This window comes from Equus przewalskii, chromosome 1 (assembly GCF_037783145.1).
Source record: "Equus przewalskii isolate Varuska chromosome 1, EquPr2, whole genome shotgun sequence".
Taxonomy (NCBI): domain Eukaryota; kingdom Metazoa; phylum Chordata; class Mammalia; order Perissodactyla; family Equidae; genus Equus; species Equus przewalskii.
Window position 1 is genome coordinate 60946132 of NC_091831.1, and position 22382 is coordinate 60968513.

General features: G+C 34.9%; 1 protein-coding gene and 1 pseudogene across 4 annotated transcripts in view; both read right to left on the reverse strand.

Annotated features, from left to right (window-relative positions):
* Window positions 1-590: 590 nt before the first annotated feature.
* The window catches only part of P4HA1 (prolyl 4-hydroxylase subunit alpha 1), an 80067-nt gene continuing 58275 nt past the window's right edge, over window positions 591-22382 (reverse strand). For all 4 annotated transcript variants that reach the window (XM_008540747.2, XM_008540748.2, XM_008540750.2 and 1 more), the window contains 6 exons: window positions 12196-12295; window positions 8368-8421; window positions 5555-5620; window positions 4111-4179; window positions 3127-3223; window positions 591-1619 (listed from right to left, as the gene is read on the reverse strand). In XM_008540747.2, coding sequence (XP_008538969.1) covers window positions 1549-1619; window positions 3127-3223; window positions 4111-4179; window positions 5555-5620; window positions 8368-8421; window positions 12196-12295 — 457 coding nt within the window. In that variant the 3' untranslated portion in view covers window positions 591-1548. The remainder of the gene's footprint in view (window positions 1620-3126; window positions 3224-4110; window positions 4180-5554; window positions 5621-8367; window positions 8422-12195; window positions 12296-22382) is intronic.
* Window positions 15482-16910, reverse strand: LOC103564808 (enolase-phosphatase E1 pseudogene; annotated as a pseudogene).

Below are 22382 nucleotides of genomic sequence, written 5' to 3' on the forward strand. Positions count from 1 at the left end.
AAAGTACTGAACTTAATTCTCAACATTTCTTATTAAAATACTTGTGATGGACAAAGGGTAGTTGGGAAAAAAGAATTGTATTTGATTTTTTTAAAAATTGGTAAAGGTAATACCTTCATTCCCAGAGTATTAACCAAATTCTTCCTTAAATATTTAAATACTGCATAAAGGATAAACAGCCCTGTATGAATTAGAATTCAGCATAGGAAATGTAAAAAGTTAGTCTAAAGGGTCATTTAACATATTTCATTACGGTCACAGCTTTAAACTATCACACCATATTTCTGAATAAGAGAAAGTCTCTTTGAATAAGAGTAAGTACCATTACTGTCATAACTATTGTCATAACCTATGGGTTACTGTCATAACCCATAGTAAGGTTGTAGAGCTCCCTTTGAAGGAAATATATTTTGATTACTCAGAGAGCCTAAATTTTTCTACCATAACAATGTGATGTTAGAGTGAATGAAAATTAAGAGGATAAACCTAAGTCCTACATACTAAAGAAATAACATAAACAGAAATAACCTGTTACTGCTATAGCATGCATTCACATTCAAATATGAAAAATACCACACAGAAAACAGGAACATTTTTTAAAAAGATTTAAGATCATAAATAGGTCATTGTTGTCACAACATATTTCAGAATTGAAAAAACAAACATTTTGGCTTTTTAGGAAAGAATTTCCTTTTTTTTTATCATTTCCCTCATCATTGAAAGGACTTCTACATTTTAAAATTTCCAGTCTCGTAAGGCACGATATTTATTTCATCAGAATGCTAATATCACCACCCCGCTGTAGCAGGAATAAGAGGCAAGGTATTAGCACTAGGAAAAACAGCAAATTTTATGGACAAAATCATCAGTCACTCAAGAACAAGGAGAAAGACTAAGTGATGATCATTTTAGTTAGAAAGCCCAGTGTGGTTATGCAGGACTTTATGTTACAAAAATTGTTTTAATCAAAGTATTTTAACTCAAACAGATTTAGTTCACCACAGAGGAGCTATGAGAGAAGGCGGTTGGTAAAATACTTTATACTTCTTTAAAAAGGACTTTGGAAGAAAAAAATCAACTTAGAATAGCTTATGGAGGGGCAAACATCATATGGAAACCAGATTAGAGGCCCAGTTTATTCCTAGTCTTCAGGCACATCCAGAAAACAAGGAGTGAGACTAGGTAAACATAACACTTACACAGACAGTATAAGCAGATGCTGAAATTGTATTTCTTATCCAACCAAAAAGTTCTTTAAAATATAACATAAATGCAAACATTCTTCATTTTTAACTCTGCCTTGCTTTGTCCTCTGTGATACCAACTGAACTTTAAGGTTTTATATGTACAATATGATGATTTATGTCACTTTTTAAAGAAAAAAAACCCACAAAGTTAGTGACTGTCCACAGATGAAACACTGGATGAGGTTCATGACTGAATCAATCACGGAGTGTTAGTCAATTGTAAACTCTTGAAAGTTAAGACTGGGAAATATGTGTATCAGACACATTAGAGTACAACAGGAGAGGAAGGGAAGCCTATTCGTCATTCCAATTCTGACAAGGTGCAAGGTCTTCGAAATTCTTGTCCACGTTCATGGAGCCATTTATTGGATACTATGAGAGAAAAAAATATATTAATTTTCCCCAATATCTAACTAGCATTTAATTAACTTCTAAAAGCTAAGGCTATAACAAAGTTTCTACATGCGTTAAAAGTTCAAAACCAAAACCAGATAAAGGCAGATGCTACTTATGCAGTCTTTTAAAAACTTCACTATATGTTGGAAACACAGAAGATTTTATATATATGTATGTACATTTAAGAGTCTATGTATGTGCATTTCCTAAAGTTTCTAATGTTCAATGTAAGGATTGAAGTGAAACACAAAGGAAATTAAGATGTAGGAACAGATAGAACAGAACTTTGTTTTTACCAGTTTGCAAAATACAACCTCTAATACAAAGGCTTAAAAATGAACACAAAGTCTCCACTCTAAAAGAGCAATTCTATGATAAATCACTACTACTATGTGTTCATTAAGTTTCCTTGGTTCCAAGATACTGGTTTTAAATGTACCCCAAAAGAAATTAATTTTATACTCCTTCTGCTGTTTCATAGAACCCAATCAATGGCATGAAATATGTACAAAATATCTAAACTCGGACCCATAGTAATTCTTAACTACTCTTTTACTTCTCTCAACCCCTGCATCCAATGTTTTATTCATCAAACTCTGTCAATTTTCCTAATCTATTTTTTGAATCTATTCTTTGCTCTTCAACACATTTGCTGCTGCCATAGTCCAAGCTTTCGTCGTCACCCACTTAAAACAGCCTTCTAAACTGATCTCTCCTCCAGCAGCCTCTCTTCATTCTAGTCCAGTGGTTCTCAAACATAATCATCAGGGGAGATCTTCTAAATCCTGATGATCAGGTCTTACTCCTTAATCGTGCTATGTCTAATACAGTGACCACTAGACACACAACACTACCGAGCACTTGAAATATGGCTACTGACACATATTGAAATGGATATATGGGGTTAAATAATATACATTAAAATAACTTCACCTGTTTCCTTTTTTTTAATGTGGCCAATGCTTGCACCTGCATGAGAGTGAATGTCTCTCTAGCCCTGCAGTGGTCCTGGCCCTGGTCCCTCACATGCCTGGAAAACTACTGTTATATCTTCAGGACAAAATTTAAAAATTAAGCTTTGAAGAAACCTCCCCAAATGTAAGGAGTCACCATCTTCTGTTTACATCTTTGTATTAGTATGTACTAGACTATACTCTAATGTATCCATTAGTATGTCTCAGAGATATACTAATACTCAGAGACAATTGTGAACCCCTTGAGAAGATATTGACTTATTCAATATTAAGTCAATTAATGTTTCCTATAATAACAGGTGGAAATAGTGTTAAAAGTAAAATCTGTCATCAAAATTCTGATCTGTTGAAAGCAAATTTAAATTAAGATCCTGAAACTTGCTTGGTTGAATGTCAAAGTTATAGGCAAATCAGGAGTTTTGTCTTCATTTTCTTTTAAGATGTAGATTAATTTCAAAATATAAGACAAAAATCACAAATTCTATTCAGACAATATAGGAAATATTTACCCCATTTGTTTCCTACTAGCACTGGACAGGCTGCATGCCGTGTACTATAATCTCCTTCTCCACTGGCAAATAGATTATACCAGAAAACAGCAGTTCCCTGTAGAGAACAATCAAAATTTGTTCTTGTTAGTGCTGTCCAGTCAATTCCAATTCCTAGCAACCATGTGTACAGCAGAATGGAACCCTGCCTGGTGTTTTTGTGCCATTTTCTCACCCTCTGCTGCTGTATCAGATAATGCTATGCTGCTATTCACAGGGTTTTCGTGGCCAATTTTTCAGAAGTGGTGGCCAGCTCCTCCTTCCTAGTCTTCTTAGTGTGGAAGCTCAGCTGAAACCTGTCAAACATGGGTGACCCTACTGGTATTTGAAATACGACTGGCATAGTTTTCAGCATCACAGCAACATGCAGCTACCACAGTATGACAACCGACAGACGGGTGTTGTGGTTCCCTGACAAACCTTAACCAAATCTTAACCACTAGACCACCAAGGCTGGCTGAATGCAAAATTATTCCCAAATAAAACATCATGTCATTACTTTTTGCAGTAATTATATTTTCCTCTGTTCCTGTGGAACTACTACTCTATGGAAGCGTTATATCTACCTCTAATATAACTCACAAAATTTTGGTGATCACATGAAAACATTAATACCACAAAGTTGCTTGACAAAAAAAGGGTATTTGCCAAAACAAACCTAACGAATTTTACAATAGTAAGTTGGGGGGCAAACATCATATGGAACCCATTTCAGAAATAAAAATTTTAAATACTAATCCCTGGTTGTTCATCACCTCTAGGTACTCATGGTAAACTGCACCATAAAGATATCCAAAATTTTACCTAAGGATAATGTAGTCCTTAAGTATACTACTTTAAAAAATGTAATTCATTAATTAAACCATGAAATAAAGACGCATCTCTTCCTCAGGGAAAAATATAAAGAGAACAAAAAAATTAAAACAACAAACAAACCAAGTTTACCTTTTTGGGCCAAACACTAGCTCCTACTTCAGGAAAAACAGTGGCTCCTCCTGCTGACACATCACTCATCTGTAAGAGATGAGAGAGTATTATCAAAAGTGCTGGTAGAATCAAGTTAAACATGCTATTGTGGGGGAGGATATGATATTGAATGCTAGAATATAAGAACATCTGGATATCTATTGAGATGAATTTGCGCATACTACTCAGTTTTTTAAAAAAAACCAAGATGCTGTTTAGGTTTACATTACTTAAGTAAAAGAAAAAACAGGCGAAGGAATGATAAAATCAGGAAGAGAGATGAGGATATAATTTTGGATAGGCACTTCTTTTATAGCCAGAGGTAAAAAGAGATGATTTAAAACTGATAAATCAAACAATATTGGGGTATAAATAAGATTGCACTAGAAAATAATCTCCATGGAGGCAGAAATTTTCACGTTTTGTTCATTGCCGAGCTTTAATGTCTAGAATAGCACCTCAAGAACAGCAGGTACTCAAATATTTACATAAATGAATTTCTCACCAAGAGAAAAATAAACTAAAATCAGTTTTGTAATTTCTCATGGTAGGAAATCAACACATATTAGCTGAAAATTAGATTATAGGATTACGTGAAGTTATAAAGGCAACCTGGAATAAAACAATAACCTTTCCAATTTAACTGAAGAAGCACATGCACAAAACGAGGCAGAGGAAACACAGATCATATAATCAAGATTTCTTCTAAAGCAACACAACTAGACTGTGTAGACAGACGAGGATTGCGTCACAAAGCAAACCCGAACTGTGCGCCAGTCCACGAGCCACACTAGACAAGGGCTCACAGACAGCAGACACAGACAGGCAAGACCCACCAGGCAAATGGACACCAAAGAAAAGAGTCTGACCTTAACATCAGACGTGGTTTAAATCAAGGTAAAAAGCATTAAGTGAAAAAACAAGGGTATTTTATAACGATAAGGACATAATCAGTTACAAAGATCTAATAGCCCTTAAGCAATGAAAAAACAAACTTTGGAGAAATTAAAAGGAAATTCTAGGAATAGTATTTCCCAAGAGAAAAAATGAATACTAATCTAATCAAAATGTTATTTAACTCGGGGAGGACATAATCAAATAATCTAACATATAATCCCATATAAATACATACAGAGACGATTATATATACATATGATAGATGACTAAATAGTCCATACTCCAAAATAAATAATGATTGTCTCCAAATAGTAGGACTAGCAGTAATTTTAAATTTCTTCTTCAAGTTATAATATTACTATCTGAAAAAGTGACAAATGCAAAAAAAAATTTTAACTCCCTTTACTCAGTTGTAAAGACTTTGAACTAGGATGTGAAATAAGACTAAGCAGAGCAAACATCTGAACTCATCAAAATAAATATCATGCGGTCACGTCCCAACTTAAAAATTTTAGCTATAACTTACATAAAACAGCCATGTAGCAATTCTATTTCCTGTCCCCAGCTCTTTGAAAGCATCTGGCTCATCTTTCTGTAAATAAAACACAACTAATTCAATGGTGTAAAATTCAGTACTGCAAATTCTCCAGCAGCAACTAAATATCAGTAATATGCCAAAGGGTATGCCAAAAACAACCCCAAAAGGGAATATAATGTCCAGTGCACTACATACAGCAGGCACTCAAATATTTGTTGGTTGTTGATTCAGCTTGTACACCAAATATTTCTAAGACCATTTGTGTGTGGCGGGGACAGGGGTGTGTCAGATTTATTAGCCTATATAATGAGAAACAATATCTACTTTCTACCAATTACTTTAAAAATTAATACCTATAGTTTTAGTTTCAAAAAAACCCAAGAGACATGAGAGCCTCTTAGCTACATTCGTGAAGTCTATTCTCTATAAGTAAAAACTTTACCTTGAGATTTACTTTGAACTCATGATCTATTCAAATGTTTACTGCTACTATGATTGTCTTTCTTTTGGACAGTCAGCACTTTAGTCTGGCTAGAGAATTCACATCTGGCTATTTAAATCTAAATAAAAATACAGAATAGTCTCTTGGCATTTATGCTCCCAAAATGAAAACGCATGTTTTACACAGAAATTTATACACATCTTTATTTCTAATAACCCCAAACTGGAAACTATCCTAATGTCCTTCAATGGGTGAATGACTAAACGAACTGTGGTGCATCCATTCCACGGAATATCATTCAGCAATAAAAAGGAACACACTATTGATACATTCTGTAATAAATCAGATGAACTTAAACGGAACTGTGTTGAGTGAAAAGAGACAATCTCAAAAGGATACATACTGTTTATAATATTCTTATAGCATTTTTGAAATAACAATTACAGAGAAGAACAGATTAGTGGTTACCAGTAGTTTGGGATGGAAGGCAGAAGGGTGTATGCAGCTATAGAGATATACTACAAGCTTGCAGCAATGATGCAGTTATGTATCTTGATTGCGGTGGTAGTTACACAAAGCTACACGTGGAATAAAATTGCAGAGACACACACAAATGAGCGCAAGGGTAACTCGTGAAATAAGAATAAGTTCTGTGGCTTGTATCAATGCCAGTTTCCTTGTTTTGACAGTGTACTATAGTTATGCAAGATGTTAACACTGGGGGAGACTGAATGAAGAGTGCATGGGACCTCTCTACATTTCTTTGAAACTTCATAGGAAACCATAATTATTTCAAAATAAAAAGCTAAGGAAAATAAATTTAGTTACACTAATGTCAAGGCCTGAACTGTAGTCTTTCACGTCATCCAAGATCCTCAGACATTTTTAGTAAATGAAAATAGAAGGAAAAGAAACTGAAAATAGATTCCTTGCTGGCCTACATACAAAAAGAGTTTAGGATTCTGAGATTCAGTCAGTCAAGAGCTATACACAATACAGACTATATTTTCTTTCAAAAGAAAATACCCTTATTTAAAAATGGTAATAGATCAAGAAATTTACTAAAATACCTGACACATTCCTTAGAATTCATGCAATTATGATAAAGCTTAAATTAAGCCTTGGTAATGCCATAATTTATAGCTCAATATGTTAAAGAAACAAAAATGGTCCAATATTTATTAATCTTAAACAAGAGTACTTGGGTAAGGACAGCTTTTTAATAAACCATTTCGGTATTATTTATTCTCCAACGTGTTTACATCTATTTTATATTTATCTTCCTGTCTCTCAAAATTTATTCTTGTAATTTCTTCAGATTTTCAGCCAATTCACTAATTCACTTGAGCTCTCTCTAATGTGTCTTAATTTACTGTTAAATTTTAAATTTCAACAATTACTTTTTTCTACCGAGAGCTTCTATTTTTCAAATATGTTACATCATTTGAGAGTTTGTTAATGTTTACTCTATCTTTTATTTTTTAAACATTTTGTTGTTTTATATTCTGTATCTGATAGCTCGAGTCTCTAACATCCTGGCAGGTCTAAATCTGTTGGTTGCTTCAGTCTCACCAATGGTGTTTTATTAACAATTAGTAGTTTTTTTTTAAATGAGTTCATATTGAGTTAAACAATCTTTAAACTTCCTGAAGTGCTAGAATGAGGATGCTTCTGTTCAGGGAGGATATGAGTTTGTTTCTGCCAGGTATCAAGGAGCACTACTAAACTGAACAACTTTAAATTAATTTCTCCTCTTCCAGGGTAGTAAAAATTCAAATTCAACATTCATGAGAGGGCAGGCCTATGCTTTCCAGCTCCCAGAAGACGCTGCCCATACATCCCACAAGTTGAGAGGCAACTCTCCTTAAACAGATTATTTTCCAAGTCTCCTGACTCAAAGCAGATGATTTTTGAGGCCAGTCTTTCTTTTTCTAAAGGTGTTATCCTTTTGGAGATTTAGGTTTTACACAGGGGTCTCAGGTTCAGTAGCCTGCACTGCGGCAGGTCCTCTCACAGAGCAGTTAATCTCCAGAACTCTAGATTCCTGAAGGTACATGCCTCCAGCCTCAGCTTTCCTGCCCCCTTTTAAGTCTGTAACTTTAGTCTCTAGGTTTTCTTTGTTCAGCCTGCTTTTGAGAATTTCCTTTACTTTCTTCCAGGCTCAGCAATGCATTTAAAATTCTTTTACTGTGTGTCTAGGTGTTTTTTTACTGCTAAAAAAGCTTTACAGAGTCTCTCTTCCACCATGCTTCCACACGAATTCCAAATAGGCCAGGAATTTTTAATACTAAAAGAACAGAATTAAAAAGTTATGTCTAAGCTTCACTGGAACTGCTACATTCTCCATTTTTTTACTTACCCGTGCAAAATCAAAATGGGGTTCATACTGTCCTCCAACTCCATAATTTGCTACCTGAAGGAGAGTAATAAAGCATGAATGAAAAAACTATCAAGATTACTATTCAAAAAAATCTATGAGCCCATTTTGGCCTCTTATATTATCATGTGTAGGTACTTCTAGAGAAATGAGAAGCAAAGCATTTTAAATCAATGAGAGTTCCTAAGGAACCAAGGATGAAAAATTAAGGATAGCTACTACACGCTATTTTAGAACCTTAGTTAGTATGCTCTTCTTTAGCAAACTTTTGGGGGACACATTTTTCCCTAATACATAACTTAAACTAAAATTTAAATTAGAATTTTAGAATTGAGATTTTCTAGAATTAGAATTTTGAGATTTCTATTATTAATTTTCACTAAAAACTTTGGAATTTAAATCAAGACTCATGTTTTTCAAAGCTCAAAATTCTGGCAAACTCCCAATCTACTTTAATAAAATCCTGATTTTCCTACATATTTTTTTCCCTACTAACGCAAAAAAGGGGATAAGTTAACGCCAACTTAATTATTTCTGCTGGAGGGCCCTAACAACTTCAGTTGGCTATGACAACGTCCCAGTGCGAAGCAGCAAAAGAAAGTAAGAAAAATATTTGTTCTGAGTTCAAGTTCCAGCTTTCTTAGTCATAATATATGTAACTCTGGATACAATTGCTGTTTTCTTATTTATAATATAAAGAAATCAATACCTTCCTTAACTCCCTCCTTCCATCCCAACATGACAAAATGCTGACAAAATGAAAGGAGAATGTAAAGAGCACTGCTGATGAAATGAAAGGAGAACATAATTAAAAGAGTAATTGCCCACAGCAAAGTCCAAGTCCTATGTAAATTATTATTACTCTGGATATTTTACTTCTTTTTTTTTTGGTTTTTTTGTTTGTTTGTTTGTTTGTTTGAGGAAGATTAGCCCTGACCTAACATCTGCTGCCAATTCTCCCCCTTTTGCTGAGGAAGACTGGTCCTGAGCTAACATCCGTGCCCATCTTCCTCTACTTTATATGTGGGACACCTGCCACAGCATGGCTTGCCAAGCAATGCCATGTCCGCACCCGGGATCCGAACCGGTGAACCCCAGGCTGCCGAAGCGGAACATGCAAACTTAACTGCTGCGCCATTGGGCCAGCCCCTGGATATTTTATTTCTGATGGATCAGCCTATTAAGTAGAAATACATAAAGTAGCCTGAAAGAGCCTGTGATGGTTAAGCAGGTGAGAATAAATACAGATTAGGAAACAAAAAGACACATCAAAGAGTTTTTAATAATAAAATGAATACCAAGGAAGCTGTAGATTACCATGGAACAAATGACAACTTCACTAAGCAAATTTAAATATAGGCAGTCCTGCCTTGCACTGTTCCAAAATGCACAAATCTCAGATACTATAGTTTAGCTAACAATTAACATACCAGACCCCCAAAAACACAGTTGAAATTTCAGTTACCATGCGCATATTAACTGTGAGTAATTGCATAAAGTATAAATGTCACTGCTGGGTCTTCAGTCCACAAATTACTATGTAAATACCAGCTGCACATCATGATCAATGACCAGTCACATCACTTCTTTCAAAGTCTGTCAGTGACTGATCACTGCACATCTGTATTCAGTTCAGGCTCAAGCAGCAAAGCATGTAGTTGTATTGCCTCCTTACCTCCCAGTGAAAATCCGTATGATATTTTACAAAAATGGATAGTTGGAAGAGGGAATTGGCCAACAAAGATAAAGTACAGCAGAGAAATGGAAAATGATAATGTTATAGTGAAATTCAAATCAAACTTAAGTGGAGATATATATAGAAGAAATAGCTGAAAAGGGGAATGCTTTCACTTTTGCTGTTCAAGATACTCTAGATATGCAGCAGAGGGACTTGGGGGAGGCAAATTCATTAACATAAGGAAAGTGATTATAATGAAAAGAATGAAGATGTCCTGAAGGAAGTGACGTTAGAAAAAAATTTTCACAATAAAAGATCCCTCAGGTATATTTAACTACATTGAACGTACAAAGGATAAAATGCTGAAAGCTGATACAAACTTAAAAGTATGACAATTTGCAAAGGCAGAGAAAAGATGCTCACTCTGTATCATGTTTCATGATGAGAAAGAGGAAAGTAATGTTTAAACTATTCTTGATAAATGTTTACAAAAAAATAAAATGCTTTCTCAACAGTTCTAATGTTTTAAATTACCAAGACAACTGCTAAGAAAATTTACCAGAGAGGAATAGTTTTTTCAACAAATGATGCTGGGACAATTGGATATCCATATGAAAAGAATGAAGCTGAACCAGTAACCTCATACCATATACAAAAATTGACTCAAAATGGATCAAAGGCCTGAATGTAAGAGATAAAACTATAAAATACATAGAAAAAAATACAAGTGTAAATCTTTGCGACTTTGGATTAGGCAATGGTTTCTTAGACAGCTAAAGCACAAACAATAATAACAACAACAAAATATCAGACTTCACCAAAATTTAAAAATTTGTGCCAAAGGACATCATCAAGAAAGTGAAAGACAACCCATACAATGGGAGAAAATATTTGCAAACCATATATCTGATAAAGGTCTAGTATCTAGAACATATAAAGAACATTTTTAACAATAAAAAGACAACCTAATTAGGATTTGAACAGAAACTTTTTCAAAGAAGATATATAAATGGTCAACAGGCACTTGAAAAGATGTTCATCGTTAGCTATCAGGGAAATGCAAATGAAAACCATAATGAGATGGCACTTTAAACTCAGTAGATTGTCTATAATTTAAAAAAATGGACAAGAAAAAGTATTGGCAAGGATGTAAAGAAACTGGGATCCTCATACATTGTAATGGGATTGTAGTATCATGCAGCTATTTTGGAAAACAGTTGGCAGTTTCTCAAATTTTAAACTGAAGTTACTACATGACCCAGCAATTCCATTGGTAGGTATATACTCAAGAGAAATGTAAATGTTTGTACAAAAACTTGTACACAAATGTTCATAGCAGCATTAGTCATAATAGCCAAAAGTGGAAACAACCCAAATGTCCTTCAACTGATAAATAGATAAAATGTGGTATATCCAAATACTAGAATATTCTTCAGCCATGAAAAGGAATAAAGTGCTAATACATGCTATAACACGAATATACCTTGAAAACATTATGTTAAGTGAAATAAGCCAGATACAATAGGCCACATATTATATTATTCCATTTATAGGAAAAATCTAGAATAGGCAAATTCATAGACAGAAAGTAGATGGGGATGGGGAATGGAGAGTGAATACTTAAAGTATATGGTGTTTCTTTTGAGGGTGATGAAATGTTCTACAATTAGATAGTGATGATGGTTGCACAACGATGTGAATATAATAAAATCAGGGTAAATTTTATGCTTTGTGAATTATATCTCAACACAAAAGAGGAAAAGAAATTATTAAAAAAAAAAATTGCCCCAATCGCCTGACAGACCTAAGAATGAAAAAAAATTACAGGGTACTTAATAAACATTAGTGTTACGTATTTTTCATTTCCCTATAAATTTATACTTGACAGTAAGAGTTTTTAATGTTTTGACAAAAATGTTAAAGGTCAAAGAACAATCATGATTTTTCCCATTAAGATCACTTTGAATGGTTTTAGCCTGCATATTCACTTTTACAGTCCCACACCATCACGAAAATTGAGTACTGCCTGTAAAGTGTTAGGAAATCACATCTGAAGCATCTTTTGAGGAAGTATAAAGATAATTTAAGAATAATGTGATAGCATATAATTTAAGGATAATGTGATTACTTACCTGTAATTCTTCTGCTGTGGAAACATCTAATCCTGTTAGATCTTGTATTCTCATATTAATTCGAGACACCACAGGGTTTTCATAGCCAGAGAGCCAGGCACTAAGAACAAGAAGAAAATATTAGTTTTGCTGATAACGTTTTAATACACGAAGACCAACAGCTGTCATTTAAAAATCCATAATATATGAGACAGTAAGCCTTTATCTATAGGCATTTACTTGATTTGCTTATTTGATATGTTTTTTACTAATGAATGCTGTAATTTTTAAAAGATGTTACATTCTACAATTAGAGGTTGCAAAGGAACAAACTAGTCTCATTTATTACAGTTTCTATGAAAACAGTTGGATTAATGTAAGAAGGCTATCTAGGCTATCTACCTTGAGAATTTTTTTAAATTCTGGAAAAATATACACCAAATTGAAAACAATTGTTCCTTCTAGGTAAGGTATAGGAACTGAGAGGTCATAGGGTTTTTAGCCTGATTTATATAACGCTAATATTTTATAAGAAAAAAAAAATCCGCGTATTACTTGCATGAGAAAGTTTTTAAAGGGTAACCAAACACCCTCAGTAGGCTGGCTATAATAAAAAAGATGGACAACAACAACTGTTGGCGAGGATGTGAAGAAGTTAGAACCCTCATACGTTGCTGGTAGGAAAGTCAAATGATGCAGCCACTGTGGAAATCAGTGTGGCAGTTCATCAAATTGTTAAACACAGACTTACCATACGACCCAGCAATTCCACTCTGAGGTATATTCCCCAGAGAAATTAAAATCTATGTTCATACAAAAACTTGTACACAAATGTTCATAGCAGCATTATGAATAATAGCCAAAAAGTGGAAATAATCCAAATGTCCGTCAACTGATGAATAGATACATAAAATGTGATATATCCATCTGCTGGACTATTGTGCCATGAAAAGGAATGAAGTACTGATACATGCCACAACATGGATGAACCTTGAAAACATGTTAAGTAAGATAAGCAAGATATAAAAGGCCACATATTATGATTCCATTTATACGAAATGTCCACAATAGGCAAATCAATAGATAAAGAAAGTAGATTAGTGGTTGCCAGGGGAAGGAGGGAATGGAGAATGACTCCTAATGACTACAGGATATCTTTTTGGGATGATGAAAATGCTCTGGAATTAGATACTGGTGATGGTTACACAACCAAAAAAGACTAAAAACCACTTAACTGTATACTTTAAAAGGGTGAATTTTATAGTATGGGAACTATAGCTCAATAAAAAAAGGTACCCCCAAACCCAACTATCTCCTTTACATATGCTTTTCCCAGTCTATCAGCCTTTTTCTTTCCTCACTTCTCTCATCAAGTTTTGATTCCATGATCCATCATTTCGACAACATTCTTGCTAAAAGCCTAAATTCAGCTATCTTGGCAAAAATACAATCCTGAATCAATTCTTCTCCAAGCTTATATCTGTGTCACCAAACCATACTGGAGAAAGTCATGAAATAGGACAGATATGTTCCTCTAAAAATTAATGAACACCAATTTCAAGTGGGCCCTTAGTCTTCCTCCCTCCTCTACTCTGAACCCCAACCTACCTCAGCTTCTCCCTCCCCTAAGTAGACAACATACCTCCTTTTTCACAGAGAAAATAGAAACCATAAAATCTACCTATATTTGCATGTTATCTGTTCCTTTCAGTTCCTTCATTCCAGTTTCAAAACAGATTTCTCTCCATTAGCTAAAGCTAATCCTCTGCCTTAGATTCTATTATCTCCTGCCATTTTAGGAACCGTAAATCGTCAATTAGCTTTTCTCTCTCTTATATAATCAACTTCCCTTCTCAATAATTCCTCCCACAGCTTTTAACTGGGTTTAAGTCTCTCTATCTCAATCAATCAATAAAAAGTATTAAATACTCTTTCCCTCAACACTCTATCTCATTCCAGCTACCAACCTTTCTCCTCCCTCTTCAAGTCAACATTTTCACAGACTCCTCATTTCTCAAACCATTCCAATCTAGCTTTAGTAGCTTATCATTCCACCAGAACTACTCTTGCTAGTATCACTCATAACATTACTGTGCTACTAAATCAAATAAGATTATCCAATTCTCACTGTATTTGCTCTTATAGTAACATTTCACAATGTTCATCCTTCTTGAAACTCTCCTCCTCCCTCATTCATTCTCCAGGTACTCCTTCAGCCTCTCTGGCTGCTCCATCTTGATCTCCCTAATAGCCTCTGCCACTACATTCTGCCTCTCTCCCAGTGCCCTAGCAACACTTCTTCAAGAACATGTTTCCTCTAGCCCTAAGGCTAGTGCACATGCTCTTCTCTCTGCCCAGAATATTTGTGTGTTTCACTTGGTAAAGTTAAGGCTCTGGATTATCACTTTAGTCATCTCCACTTCAGAGAAGCCTTCCTTGATTCCTCCCCGTGCCAGATTAGGTCAAAGTTTCCTAACCTTTTTTTCCTTTTCTTTTTAGGAAGAGGAAGAAGGAGGAGGCAGAAGTTTTTACTAATCACAATGTGAAATTGACATGACATGGTATTAGAACTGAACCAGGATAAATAATACTGTTATAAAATTTACATTTCTCACATCCATTTCAGAGGAAAATATATTAGGATTCTTCTTGATCTGATGGGCTGGTTTCAGTAAAATAATTTATTAAAATAGTAAATAATATATTTTCTCAAAATGTGCTAAGAAGTTACCAGAAAGGCTACTATAAAATCTATAATGATAACAATTGACAGGATTAGGACTGTTGTGTAAACATTAAGAACTATTTCTCTCTTTTAGCTGTTACATCAATGCACCTTTTTCACTGGTAAGGCAATTGTTTGCTGTAGGTGCCACATCATTAGCAAGTTTCTTCTTAAGTAACATATACTCAATTGTTTAAGACTGAAGTGAGTTTTCTTTTTTAATTCTGCCCTCTTTTGGAGGACAAGCAAATATCGTTGTATATAAGTAGGCAAATATTATGAAATGCAGCTGTTGTAATCTTCTAAATTTTATTCCCTCAAAATTAAACAGGGGCAATTAATAATTATTAGGGAAAAGCCTTTGAAACACTTCAGTTTTTTAAATAGCAAGGCTTCTCAATAACTTCTCAAAATTAACTTTCCATTTTGGTACATGACCTGATACATGGCACATTTGATCTGTATTTAGTAATTTATTCTATTGACTACACTATTCCTTCAATAAGAGTTAATGTTGTGGTTTCATACAGTTTTTACAAATAATAAATTTTTTAAAGTTTCATTTCACTGAACTGAGGTTTTTTTCACTCATGTACCTGTGTAAGGTAATTTGAGCACACACATATTTGCATACATATTTTTAAAGTAAGTTACTTTTACCATTAAAATAAAACAGGGACAACTACGGGGAACAGTTTGTCTTCCTTAGAAATCCTTTTCTAGGTTGAGGAGGGCAAGTACAGTTTGCTGAAGGATTTGATGACGCTGTAGCCTTTCCATCATCTGTTAATCCCACACTGCCATGTGTTACCACCACAGCTACATGAATGTCTGCTTCCTCAGCAGCACTAGCCTTTAGAGAAACGTCTGTCAGAAACAGGATGCTGTTGACTGAGTACCCAGTGCTGCCTGCAATCTTTCAATAACTCTTACTCTCCACTTTGTGCCCAATCTTGGTATCAAAGTAACTATGAACAAGCTCAAGAATATCTTCCTCTGAAGAATGCCCAGATAACAGTTTCTGTGCCTCTCCATTCCCTGAAGAATAGATATATACCTTCATTCCAGCCTCTCTCCATTTCCTAACTGCTAGAACTACATCTTCAAAAAATGCTGCTTTCATGGATCCACCTGTGAAAACTGCCCTCCACACGTAGCCCTGCAGGTGTTTCAGTACCATGGTCTTTCAGTCCAGCATTACCACAGCCTGGGTCATCTACCCCATCCCAGTGGGAATAGTCTTCAGCCTGTTTCCCCAAAGACTGAGGTCCTACTGGCACTCTTTTTCTTTCCAAGAGAAAAGAAGCATCTTTGTAGATACTCTTAACATTTTCTTTGATGTAAGAAAATAAAATGTTCTTCACAAAAGCAAAGCAATCAACCTTGTGGTACCTTCAATATCTAACAGGATCACAGTGACTTTGGTGGGCACTTGCTGGGTACTACTATGATACCCTTGTGGTTGGAAGAGCGGAGGGTGGTGGGAGCTGTACCCCTAGAACCAAGCCGTGCTTCTCACAGCCCTCCATTAATCTCAAAGCTGGCAACTGCCTGCAGCCAGAAGCACATCTGGGAGAGGCTACTTCCATGCACCTGGAAGTAGAGAAGGCAGCTGCCCCTAATATGTTTTTATAGTTCTATATATCCTTCCTTTGTAGCATATATCACAGTAATTGTACATTAATTTGTTATTTGATTAAAGTAAGACATCTTCATTCAACTATCAGTTCCAAACACATACAAATTCTGCTGGGTTTTGCTTACCATTATATCCACAGAACCTATCACAGTGCCTGTCACATAGTAGAGGCTCAATAAATATAGTCATGCATCACTTAACGACAGGGATATGTTCTGAGAAACGCATCGTTAGGTGATTTTGCCATTGTGCAAACATCATAGAGTGAACTTACACAAACCTAGATGGTATAGCCTACTACACACCTAGGCTGTATGGTACTAATCTTACCAGACGACAGTTGTATATGTGGTCCATCACTGACCACAACATCGTTATGCAGCACATGACTGTATTTGCTAAATGAATGAATGAATAAAGACTTGCTAGACCTAATCCAAGATTTATTTCTATTTTACCATAATCATTTGTCTGGTGATCTCTTGCAAATTTATAAGGACTGACTAAGCAGAATTCCTCAGTGTGGCAGAAATAGGAATGACCAAGAATTTTATTGTTATAAAGGATGTAGCTGATAAATATACTAAGAACTTATATCTCCCAATTTTGACCAAGTTTCTGGTGGAACTAATCTAGTATGTCAATATATCTATCTTTTCTGCCTGGCAACAATTTGATAGATTTTTGAATTTTATAAGCAACGAACTACTGACTTGATTGTTACAGATGACTGCAATGCAAGATTGGCAAGTGTTCTAATAAAGTTAATCTACATAAGATAATTGTTCATATTATATCTTCATAAGATACATCTTCCTAAGATAAATGTTCCTATTCCATTCTGGAACCTATCACCCAAAGAGAATATGTCTTCTATTTCTGATACCTTCAACTTCTTTCCCTGCTACCACCAACTTTCAGGCATCGATTTTTACCTTTTTTCTCTTGTACTTTGGTAGAAGCATTGTCTTTTAGTAGAGGCTGGATCTTCTATCTATGCTTTTGAATCAACTCTTTCTAATTCCATAGGCCTTACTCCAGCAGTTATTGCCTCCCTTTTAATTTTTTATCTTTTCCATGACAATGCTTGCATACTCTCCAGCCTGAACTCTCCTGCTACCAAGAAGAACATCTTCAACTTTTGCCATTCTAGCAAATTACCATTCCAATCTTTCACTTTACAATTTTAAAATTATAAAAGAAATGCTTATCATATTAAACAAATGGCCATGGGACACTGAATAACCACATGCAAAAGAAAGAAGTTAGACCTCTACCTCACACCATATAAAAACATTAACTCAAAAGGGATTAAAGACCAAAATGTAAGAGCTAAAATTATAAAACTCTTAGAAAAAAACATAGGCGTACATCTTCGTGACCTTAGATTAGACAGTGGTTTAGCTAAGACATCAAAAGTACAAATAACAAAAATAGATAAACTGGACATTATCAAAATAAACTTTTGTGCTTCCAAGGACACCATCAACAAAGTAAAAAGACAACTCACAGAGTGGAAGAAAATTTCTGTAAATCAAAAGTCTGATAAGGACTTGTGTCTAAAATATAAAAAGAACTATTTTTAAGAATAATAAAAAATAAAAAAAAAGAACTATCACAATTAAATAAAAGATAAATAACTCAATTTATAAATGGGCAAAAGAGGGGCTGCCCCATGGACTACCGGTTATGTTTGCCGTGCTCTGCTTTGGTGGCCCAAGTTCACAGGTTTGGATCCAAAGCACAGATCTACACCACTCATCAGCCATGCTATGATGGCAACCCACATACAAAATAGAGAAAGATTGGCACAGATGTTAGCTCAGGGCTGATTTTCCTAAAGCAAAAAAAAGAAGAAGATGGGCAACAGATGTTATCTTAGGGCTAATCTTCCTCAGCAAAAAACCCTCCCAAAACACCAAAACAAAAGAAATGGGCAAAAGATCTGAATAGACACTTCTCCAAAGAAAATATACAAATGGGCAATAAGCACATGAAAAGATGCTTGACATCATTAGCCACCCAGGAAATGCAAATCAAAACCACAACAAGATACCACATCACACCCACATAATCAAAAAGACAGACAAGTGTTGGTGAGTATGTGGAGAAATTGGAAGCCCCCAGATATTGCTGGTGGGAATGTAAAATGGTGCTGCCACTTTAGAAAAGTTTGGCAGTTCCCCCAAACAGTTAAACATAGAGTTACTGTATGACTTACCAATTACACTTCTAGTTATATAACAAGAAATTTAAACTTATGCTCACACAAAAACTTGTTCATGAATATTCAGAGCAGTATTATTCACAATAGCTAGTAGGTCGAAGAAACCCAAATGTCTATCAACACATGAGTAAGACAGATAAAATGTGGTATATCCACACAATGGAATACCATTTAGCCAAGAAAAAGAATAAAGTACTGACACATGCTTCAACATGAATAAATCTTGAAAACATTATGCTAAGCAAAAGAAGCCAAATACAAAAGGCTACATATTATGACTCCACTTGTATAAAATATCCAGAATAGGCAAATCCATAAAGATGGAAAGTAGATTAGTGGTTGCCTAGGGCTGAGCAGGGGGTGGCGGAGGACTGAGGATTGGGCGTTTATGGCTGAGGAGTGCAGAATTTCTCTTCGGGATAATGAAAATGTTCTAAAATTGATTTTGATGATGGACATATGACTCTGAACATACTAAAAGCCACTGAAGTGTACACTTCCCATGGGTGAATTGTATGATCATGTGTCTATCTCAATAAAGCTGTTTAAAAAAAGAAATACTTTTTATTATAAAAATTTCAAACAATACAAAAGTATATGAAGTCCCTTTCTTAGTCCCACTCCTCACAGGTAAACACTATCAACAAATAGGTATATATCATCTCCACATTTTCCCCTGTGTATAAACATACCCACCCACAGAATTTTTTTAAAAATAGGACTCCACCCACTCTCTAATCTCCTACTCCAATATACACATATGCGCTTCTTCCCCTGATAATATTTCTGACATCTTTCCAATTCAATATGTATAGCACTACTTCATTTAAAAAAAATAATTGTGGTAAAAAATACAAAATATAAAATTAACCATTTAAAAAAAAATATGGTATAATATACATAAGATTTACTTACCATTTTTAAAGTGTACAATTCAGTGGCATTAAGTATACTCAGAAAGCTGTGCAACCACCACCACTATCTATTTCCAGAACTTTTTCATCACCTCAAACTGAAACTCTGTACCCATTAAACAATAATTTGCCACTTCTCTCTTCTCCCAGACCCTTTGTAACCTCTAATCCACTTTCTGTCTGTATGAATTTGCCTATTCTAGGTACCTCCTATTAGTAGAATCATACAATATTTGTTCTTTGTTATCTGGCTTATTTTACTTACTATAATGTCCTCAAGGTTCATCCAAATTGTAGCATGTATCAGAAACTCATTCCATTTTAAGGCTGAATAATGTTCCGTTACATGTTTGTATCACGTTTTGTTTATCCTTCATCCATCAATGGACATTTGGATTGCTTCCACCTTTTGGCTACTGTGAATAATGCTGTTATAAACATGGGTGTATGGGCCAGCCTGGTGGTGCACCAGTTAAGTTCACACGTTCTGCTTTGGCGGCCCAGGGTTTGCTGCTTCGGATCCCAGGTGCAGACATGGCACCGCTTGGCACGCCATGCTGTGGCAGGCGTCCCACATATAAAGGAGAAGAAGATGAGCACGGATGTAAGCTCAGGGCCCGTCTTCCTCAGTTAAAAGAGGAGGATTGGCAGCAGATGTTAGCTCAGGGTTAATCTTCCTCAAAAAAAAAAGGGGGGGGGGTCTGTACAAGTATCTGTTTGAGTCCCTCCTTTCAATTCTCTTGGGTATATACTAGAAGTGGAATTTCTGGATCATATGGTAATTCTATGTTTAACTTTTTGAGGAACTGCCAGACTGTTTTCCACAGCAACCGTACCACTTTCACATTCCCATTCTTCATTTCTTTTTAAATTAGTCCTTTTCTTTTTAAAATAAAATACCTTTAATTCCAAAATGACCGTGTGGTCTATCAAAAACGCACTGGTTAAGTAAGCTTATTTCTAATCTTTCTCTATTACAAACAGTCCTGTAAAGAAAATTTATGTATATCTTTCCATACTTGTGAGAATATCTCTGTAGGATAAATTCCTAGATGTGGAACTGCTAGACAACTTTTACATTTTGATAAACTATGTCAAATTACCCTCCAAAAAAAGCTGTAGTGATGTATACCCTTACATTTATGAGAGAGCCCATTTCATAAAATTCTTGTCAGGATCAATCTTTTGAATCTTTGACAACCTGAGAGGCAAAAATATTTTAATTTTAACTGTTTGAATTTTTAAAAACATTTTAATTTGCACTTCTTGTTATTTCATAAATGATCTCAATGGAAGGTTTGAGGCTTAGAGGTTAAAGTCATTGATGATGGAAAGTTTAAAAAAACTATTATCTTAATGTGGTTCTGTTATAGTCGTTAGAGAGGAAAAGGAATTCTACTGATGCATGAGAAGTTATTTCACTTAATTTGACTTTCATGTGAAAACCTCTTCAAAATATAATTAAGATTCTCCTTAGCTGGAGAATTCCATACATTTAAAACATATTATTCATCTGGATCCCATCCTTAAACCATTACTGCTAATCTGTCTTCAGCAGTATTATTGTAGAACTATCAGGAAGTCTAAAAAATTAACTCTGAATTTACATTGCTAAAGATTCAGTGGAGACAATGATAATGTACTATATTTTAACTGTCTATTCTTTAGTATCTGGAAGTCTTATTCCTGCATTAAATTAAATCACCAGAAATCAAAGTCCTTTCTTCTAGTACTCAGTGCTTTAACTGAGTTAGAATACAAAGTTATAGCATTTACTGCAACAGGAAAAATCATTTGAATAATATTTATCTTTTTTAATTGAAAATGTCAACTAAGTTACACAGTATTTTTTCCATAAAACATAATCTAATGCCAGGAGTAAAACAGAACTCTTTCTGCAGATAATTTTATGTGTCCCCTTTTTCCATTAATAACTAGATAACCCAAAATATCTTCCTTTTGGTCTTAATGACAAGAACCTGAGAGCTAAGTTGTACACACAGAGTAACGTTTCTAATGAATTTCTGCTCTTAAAATCTTTATTATTCTTTTAATGTATGATTTTTTAAAAAATCTCATGGGAATTCTTTACTTCAGTAAGGAGCAACATTCTCACACTGCATGACTGTATTTCTAATACATTAGTAAGGAAGGCATGCTCAAGTAAACATACAGACAATGCCATTTTGGAGGTTTTACAGATGGTTACAAAATTTCCAAAGGAAAAGATGAGTGATATAATGTGACTACCATCCCTACCTCCTTCTTCTAACCCAACACACATGAAAATTAACATTTCACAATTAGCTAATATAAAATCACTGTGATTTTTAGTAGAGGCAAAAGATAATTCAGGGCCCAAAGTGCCAGTTTCAGAGGGCAAAACTTTAAGTAAGTCTTCTCTAAGTGTTTGATGGTTAACAAAGAAAGCTAATCATCTAGACTGGGAATTTCTCCAGTCTCTTTGGTTCTTAGTAGGATAATGATGCAATAACACTAAACATTTACCCATTTCTGTTATCTCAATCTGAAAAACACTGTTCAACCCAATAAAGAGCAATATTGTTAAAAGTTATGCCAAATTTGGGCTGGCCCGGTGGCTAAGTGGTTAAAGTTCCGCGTGCTCCACTTTGGCCGCCCAGGTTTGCAGGTTCAGTCTCGGGGGTGGACCTGCTCCACTCATCAGCCATGCTGTGGAGGCAT